This window comes from Chinchilla lanigera, unplaced genomic scaffold, assembly GCF_000276665.1.
Source record: "Chinchilla lanigera isolate Chin_1 unplaced genomic scaffold, ChiLan1.0 scaffold00094, whole genome shotgun sequence".
Taxonomy (NCBI): Eukaryota; Metazoa; Chordata; class Mammalia; order Rodentia; family Chinchillidae; genus Chinchilla; species Chinchilla lanigera.
In genome coordinates this window covers 1,602,979-1,610,442 of record NW_004955495.1, presented here as the reverse complement: position 1 = coordinate 1,610,442, position 7,464 = coordinate 1,602,979, and the positions used below count along the sequence as shown (strand labels likewise).

Below are 7,464 nucleotides of genomic sequence, written 5' to 3'. Positions count from 1 at the left end.
AGCCTGGGCAACGCTCTGCCAAATCTTTAGGCTTCCTAGGGCCCATTCTGAGCCTGAGTAAAACCAGCGTCACCAAGGGTTCCATAGTGAATGTGACCTGCACGGCCGGACCTCGAGCCCAGGTCATGCTGGACGGGGTTCTGGCCCTGTCTCCGGGGAAGCCCGCCCAGCTTCAGCTAACTGCCACTGACAGCGATGACGGACGCCACTTCACCTGCAATGCCACCCTGGAGGTCGCTGGAGAGCTCATATATAGGAGCAGGGTTGTCCAGCTTCGAGTCCTGGGTGAGTTGGTCCCTTGGGCCTTTTAAATCTTCATTGCCTTCTCCTGACTTTCTCCTGCGTGTCAGGGGTTTGGGGTGTCTCATCACTTAGTGGTTACACAGAGTCCTAGCCTGGTGTGGTGGCGCACACCTGTCATCCCAGCACTCGGGAGGCTGAGGCAGGAGGATCACCAGAAGTCCGAAGCCAGCCTGGACTACGTAGTGAAGCCCTGTCTCAAAAAAAACCAAAAAGACTGACCAGCCAAATGTCCCCAGCATACGGAGTGGAGAGACAGCACTACTTTTGTATGGCAGTGCCAGGCCCGCGGCGAGCCAACCTCAGGGCTGTTTACCAGGAGGCTCCGGGCCTGCAGTACCCATCGGTATCCTACGCCGTGTCAAGATACACCATAAAGTCAGTTATCGCTGCCAGGAGGCCAGCCCGCGGGACAAGGAGCCAAAGAAGCGCCGCGGCTCTGGAGGAGAGAGCCCTCGAGGGTCCGGGCACGGACATTCACTCCCAACTTTCTCTGCGCAGATTCGAAGGTCTCCTCGGTCACCATCGGCCTGGCGGTGATAGCGGTCCTGGCAACGGTCATCGTCCTAGGGGCCTTACTATCTGTCTTCGGAAAGCAGAGGCGTCGCGGCAGCTACCGCGTGAGGCAGGAAAGCAAGTCGGTGCCCCTCAGTGGGACAGAGCCTGAAGACTGGGCGGGGGAAGAGGCGTCCTGAGTTGGGGAATGTCGGGATTCTGGGACAAAGACGGCCGGGACTTTGGCATTCCCCTGGCATTCCCCACCAATAAAGCCTTTGAACTCCGTAGTCTGTGGCTGGATTCCATCCGCGCCACTGGGCTCGCTCCAGCGCTCCACGCTTGTAACGAACAGCATCGAGGCCGCGGAAGGGGGCGGTGTCTATGGCGACCCTGACGCGTCCCCCACTCTGAGAGGCTGGCCAGGCTTCAGCCAATGGGCTGAAGGGATCTGGAGGGAGGCGGGGATTTTCTCGACCAATCGGCAGGCGCGTGCTCTTTGCCGCTCTATGCCGCTCCGCCCCGGCTCGCTGGTCCCAGAAGGCGCCGGGTCTCCCAAGATGGCGGCCGACGTGTCCGTTACTCACCGGCCCCCGCTAAGCCCGGAGCCTGGGGCCGAGGCTGAAGCCAGCGAGACTGCGGAGCGCCGGGCGCCTGAAGAAGAGCTGTCGCCGCTAGATCCAGAAGAGATCCGGAAGCGCCTGGAACACACCGAAAGACAGTTTCGTAACCGCCGCAAGATACTGATCCGGGGCCTCCCGGGGGACGTGACCAACCAGGTATGGGGGGGCGGTGTGGGAGCGTGGCGGGAAATACCACCGTGCGCGTGCGCGGGGGAAACCAGGCGACACCCGTCGGGGCATAGGTGACGGGGGGCGTCGGCGGGGGCGTCCGAGCGCGGGATTCGCGCGGGGTTGGGAGAGACCAAGAACGAACGAGATGTGGGGGGCTGTGGTGAAGGGAGAAACCAACTTTGGACTGAGGGAGACCGTTGCTAGGGGCGACCAGCGGCTTGGTCGAGACTGAGTGATTGGAGGGGGCGGGGAATAGAAGGGGGCGGGCAGCTTTGGGCTGGAGGGGGGACCGTGAGTGGGCTGCCAAGTTGGGAGGGGCGGAGATGGGGATTCCAGGTGATCCCAGCTCGGCTTGTGCTTTCGTGCGGTCACCTACGACGCGGTGGCGGGACCTCACATCCAGAAGTTTCCGGGTGAGAGTGTGCCCTTCCCTATCACACCCTGACTCTCCCTTCTGGGAGAGAGAGCCGGAAGTTGTAGAAGCCTTCCCCGAAGGGTCAGGATTGATTTGGGAAAATGAGGTTTCCTGCTAGGCTTTTCCACATCTGCAGAAAAGTGAAGGGGGTGATCTGTGGCGCTCCTCTTGGCTAATCTTGCTGCCAGGAGCGCCCTTGTCTTAGGACCGACATGGCACAGGGCCTCCCAGTGCTCTTTGGACCCAGCGCAGTGCCACATACCCTGCCCTGCCCTGCCGCGGGGAAATGGTGAGGTCCCTGCTCTTGGGGATCCCCACTCTAACCCACCAACATACCTACCATTGGCCTTCTTTCCTCACAGGTGGGCACTGGCTAGTGGGGCCCCGGGGGTCTTAGGAGGCCATGGTTTGGGGACAGACCTGGGTAAGAGACCCCATGCACGTTTTGATTTGTTTCTGGAGCCATAAGCAGGTACCAGAGCTTCACCCTCCAAGCTGGCTGATGAGAAGGTGACCCTCGCGACAGGAGGGGCTGGGCAGTTGAAAGAGCTGCACAGTGTGGGCTTTCAAGTCCCTGTGCTCCCTGGTCAGGCAGGGACTGACTGTGCAGCATGTTCCTTAGCTTCTCTGAGCCTCAGTTTCCTCACCTGCAAAATTGATGTGTTGATACAGAACTGTGGAATTGTCAGAAACATTAAATTTTGCACATAGAGACTCAGCCATACCTCAGCAGCTTCCCGGAAGGACAGGTGTTAGTACCGCACAAGCCCACCTCTGCAGGGAACAGTGGCCGGGTGGCCTTGAGCAGATAATGTGGCCACACTGATTTGCAAGACGGGGTGGTTGCTTACCTGCCCTCCGGGCTGAGCCACTGAAAGCTGCCCTGGGTTATTCCCTTCCATCCCTGGTGACCCCTTGTTCTCTGGCTTCTTTCTCTGCAGGAAGTACATGACCTACTCAGCGACTATGAGCTCAAGTACTGTTTTGTGGACAAATACAAAGGGACAGGTTTGTGCTGCCACAGGGTGGGCCGGGGCAGGTGGTGACAGTCCTTGAAGATTAGGGGGTCTTAGCCAGGCGTGGTGGTGCACGCCTGTAATCCCAGCACTCGGGAGGCTGAGGCAGGAGGATCATTGAGAGTCTGAGACCAGCCTGGGCTGCAAAGTGAGCTCAAGGCCAGCCTGAACTGCAGGGCAAGACCCTGTCTCAAAAAGACAAAAAAAAAAAGATTAGGGGATCTTGGCTCAATGTGTCCTGAACTTCGTTCCCAACGCTGACCCTGCCCATTTCAGCGAGGCATTGCGGCTGGCATCCTGGATGCACAGCTTGGGGCTCACCTTCTCCCTGCCCTAGTTAGTGATCAGCAGGCCTGTCTGCTCTGCTCCTTCAAGCCGCTTTTCCTGGTCCCTGTTCCCTCTGTCTCTGCCTCCTTCCTGCCTCACTGCCTTCCACACGTCATGCTATCACCTGCCTTCCCCTGGGAGCCCCATCAGCTCAAACCTGACTCTGATCATTTTCCTCTCTCCTCAAAACTGTCTGAGAGGTGGGCAGGAGCCTTTGCTGAGAGTCTGACATGGGTGTGAACGTGTCCTGGGGAGACCGGGCCAGGGGCAGACAGGTGTGAGAGTGGAACCTTGGTTTTTCCTCACTCTGGCTGTCAGTAAGTGACAGGTAATGGGTATCTGGCACATCCTAGAACTTGTCATCCTCCTGTCTCAGCCTCCTAAGTAGCTGGGATTACAGGTGTGCACCATTGTGCCTCACTTACTTGATTTGATTTGTTTTATTTTTGAGATGGAGTCTCACTTTGTACCCCAGGCTGGCCTTGAACTTGCTCTATAGCCTGTGCTGGCTACAACTGCATCCTCCTACCTCAGCCTGCCGAGTGCTGAGGGAATACAGGCATGGTCTTAATTGATATGACTTGGGCTTTTTTTTTTTTGTCTTTTTGAGACAGGGTCTTGCTATGCAGTTCAGGCTGGCCTTCAACTCACTTTGTAGCCCAGGCTGGCCTCGAACTCGCAGCAGTCCCCCTGCCTCAGCCTCCTGAGTGCTGGGATTACAGGTGGGCGCCACCACGCCTGGCATGCCTTGGTTTCTAACAGATGGGGTCTCTGTATTGCCAAGGCTGGCCCTGGACTCCTGGGCTCAGGTGCTCCTCCTACCTCAAACTTCCAGGGCGCTGGGACTGCAAGCCAGTGCCAGTGCCAGGCTGTTCGTGTCCAAGGGTCCTGCCCCTGGCAGGGTGCTGCAGTGAGCCTACTTCTGCTGGGAGGCTCTGTTACTCTCGTTGGGCAGGTGGGTGGGTTGAGACCCAAAGCCACACAGAGTCTGAGGGGCTGCAGTGACCCTGCCCTGATGGGACCTGTTATGCACGTGGGTCTTAGGATGCATCCATGCGCGTGGTTCACCTGCTCTGGGCTGTGAAGAGACGCAGGGGTGACCGAAGGAGGCACTAGCTTCTTCTCAGCTGTCCGGAGCAGCTGAGAGCTGGGATGTCCTTGTGGCCCCTGTTCTGAGGTCACCCGTGCTTCAGAGGGTATGGGTTTGGGAGCAGGCCATCAGGGCCCCCAGTGACCGCACCTCCTCTCCTGTGTGCAGCTTTCGTGACCCTGCTGAACGGGGAGCAGGCCGAGGCGGCCATTGGCGCCTTCCACCAGAGCCGCCTGAGGGAGCGCGAGCTGTCGGTGCAGCTGCAGCCCACGGATGCGCTGCTGTGCGTGGCCAACCTGCCCCCAAGCCTCACGCAGGCACAGTTCGAGGAGCTGGTACGGCCCTTCGGCAGCCTGGAGCGCTGCTTCCTGGTCTACAGTGAGCACACCGGCCACTCGAAGGGGTACGGCTTCGCAGAGTACATGAAGAAGGACTCGGCCGCCCGCGCCAAGTCAGACCTGCTGGGCAAGCCGCTGGGCCCTCGCACGCTGTACGTGCACTGGACAGACGCTGGCCAGCTCACGCCGGCCCTGCTGCACTCACGCTGCCTCTGTGTGGACCGCCTGCCCCCCGGCTTCAGTGACGTGGACACCCTGCGCCGGGCACTGTCGGCCGTGCACACGCCCACCTTCTGCCAGGTGAGCCTGGCGGGCAGGGACACTGGGAGCCGGTGCCCGGCCCTTCTGTGTGCTGCCCTGTGCTGGGCCAGGGGCACGGGCAGGAACAAGAACCTCAGAGGGGCCAGTCACCATTCTGGGGCAGCCCAGAGAGGCAGGCACTGTTCCCTTTCCAGGTGGGGGCACGGTGGCACGGGTCAAGTGACACGCCCAGGGGTACAGTCAGGGTACAGCAGGATCACACTACAGTCCAGTTCTGGAGCCCAGGGCCAGCGCCCGGCCCAGAGGGCTGTTGCTGGGTTCAGCCCTGGCTCTGCAGCCTTCAGCGGCTCCAGCCTGCTGTGTGAGGGGCATCTGCAGGAACCCCGCCCCCCATGGCTCGTCTTTCCTGCTGCACAGCGGCTCTGGACCTGACTTGAATCGCTCAGCAACCTCACCCTTTGGTGTGGAGGCTAAGGACCAAGGCCGTGAGCTGGTGCAGGGTCTCTGTCTGTGCCTCAGTTTCCCCTTCCTGAAATGAGGCTAGTATTGCTTTCTTGTTTGGTTTTTGTTTTTGTTCTTTGTTTTTGGGGGGCTTTTTGAGACAGAGTCTGGCTATGTAGTTCAGGCTGGCCTTGAACTTGTAGCAGTCCCCTGCATCAGCCTCCCAAGATTAGAGGCATGTGCCACCATGCCTGGCTGTTTGTTTAGATGAGGTCCCCCTCTGTTGCCCAGGCAAGTCTTGAACCCCTAGGCCCAAGCAACCTTCTTACCTTAGCCTCCTGAGTAGCTGGGGCTACAAGTGTGTACTACATGCTAGGCTTAGTCGTGCTTTCTGAGTGGGTTGATTTGAATGGCTGTCAGTTCATTTCTCTGCTTAAACATTCCCTAGGCTATTTATTTATTTAATATTCTCTTTTTTTCTTCTGGTACCGGAGGATCAAACCCAGGGGCTCTCTACCACTGAGCTACATTCTTAGCTATTTTTAAATTTTATTTTATTTTTAAATTTTGAGACATGGTCTTCTTAAATTGCATAGGCAGGAATCAATGGTATCCTCCTGCCTCAGCTTCCCTAAGTGCTAGGATTACAGGTGTGCACCACACCTGGCTCCCTAGGTGTATTTTTTTTTTTTTTTTTTTGACAGGGTCTCACTGTGTACTTCAGGGTGGTCTTAAACTCACTGTATAGCCCAGGCTGGCCTCAAACTCACGGCAATCCTCCTGCCTCAGCCCCCTGAGGTTCAGAATTGCATGCCTGCACCACCACGGCTGGCTCTTCCTCAGGTGTTTATTCAGTCATTTATTTACATGGCGCTGGTGTGGAACCCAAGGCCTCAACATGTGCTAGGCAGGTGCTGACCCCTGAGTTGCACCCCCAGCTCTTTGCTGAAGGTCTCAGTTAATCCCGGTTACAACCTACGAGATGGATCCGGTTGCCGCCCGGCTTCCAGATAAACACAGGGACAGGGATGGTGTGTGCGGCACCTGCCTGGGTCGGGCCAGTGAGAGCTCGCCCCACTGACCTGGGCCCCGTGCTTGCGCCAGGCGGGTGCTGCACTGATGCCCAGCGGGGAGCTTCTGTCTTCATGGGGAGTTACTTTTTATGTGATCAAGATAGGAGCCCTAAGGAAATCTACAGAACCCACTCCAGTGCCTTTCGCCATTTATTTACAGGCAGATTTACATCTCCTAATTGCTTTATTACATAGTTGCTTGAAAAAACTCATATGGGAGGCGCAAACAGTTTGCTGTGGAAATATATAAAGCAGGTGTCAGAGGCTGGGGTGTGACTCGGTAGAGCAGCTTAGCATGCGTGAGACCCTGGCTTCTGTCTCCAGCACCAAAAAAAAAAGCAGTCAGGTGCAGTGGTGCACACTTGTAACCCCAGCCACTTGGGAGGCTGAGACAGGAAGATCGAAAGTTTGAGGCCAGCATGAGGTGCCTATGAATAGGGAGACCCTGTCTCAAAATAGAAAATAGAAAGGACTGGAGGTGTAGCTCGGCAGTAGAGCGTTTGCCTAGCATGAGGGTCTAGGTTCAATCTTCGCTAGCGCAGTACTAATGCAAAATAAAGCAGGTATCACAAGACTTTGGATGTTCTGCAAAAGTTTGTTCTGCTTATTTTTGTGACTGGCAGTCAGTCACATTTCAGTGTCAGCACTTCTGGAAAGTCTCGTGGCAGTAGCTCCCGGCCCTCTGCAACTTCTGGTGCAGACCCTGCTCCAGAAAAGTTATACAGAGTGAGCCTCCCTCCTGTGCAAGTCTGAAATAGGAAACATTGCTGCTTTGTCTTTTTTTGTTGTTGTTTGTTTTTTGGATTTTGTTTTTTTCCGGTACCAGGAATCGAACTCACAACCTTGCGCTTGCCAGGCAGGCGCTGTGCCGCTGAGCTAAATCCCCAGCCCCAACTTTGTCTTTTTTAAAATGG

At 57.0% G+C, this 7,464-nt stretch overlaps 1 protein-coding gene across 5 annotated transcripts in view; it reads left to right on the top strand.

Annotated features, from left to right (window-relative positions):
* The first annotated feature begins 1,191 nt into the window (after nucleotides 1–1,191).
* Raver1 (ribonucleoprotein, PTB-binding 1) overlaps nucleotides 1,192–7,464 on the top strand; it is a 14,388-nt gene continuing 8,115 nt past the window's right edge. For 4 of the 5 annotated variants that reach the window (XM_013505163.1, XM_013505165.1, XM_005405591.2 and 1 more), the window contains exons 1-3: nucleotides 1,192–1,574; nucleotides 2,946–3,012; nucleotides 4,606–5,075. In XM_013505163.1, coding sequence (XP_013360617.1) covers nucleotides 1,305–1,574; nucleotides 2,946–3,012; nucleotides 4,606–5,075 — 807 coding nt within the window. In that variant the 5' untranslated portion in view covers nucleotides 1,192–1,304. Of the gene's footprint in view, nucleotides 1,575–1,854; nucleotides 2,003–2,945; nucleotides 3,013–4,605; nucleotides 5,076–7,464 lie in introns of those variants that run through there. The other variant, XM_013505164.1, reaches the window with a different exon arrangement.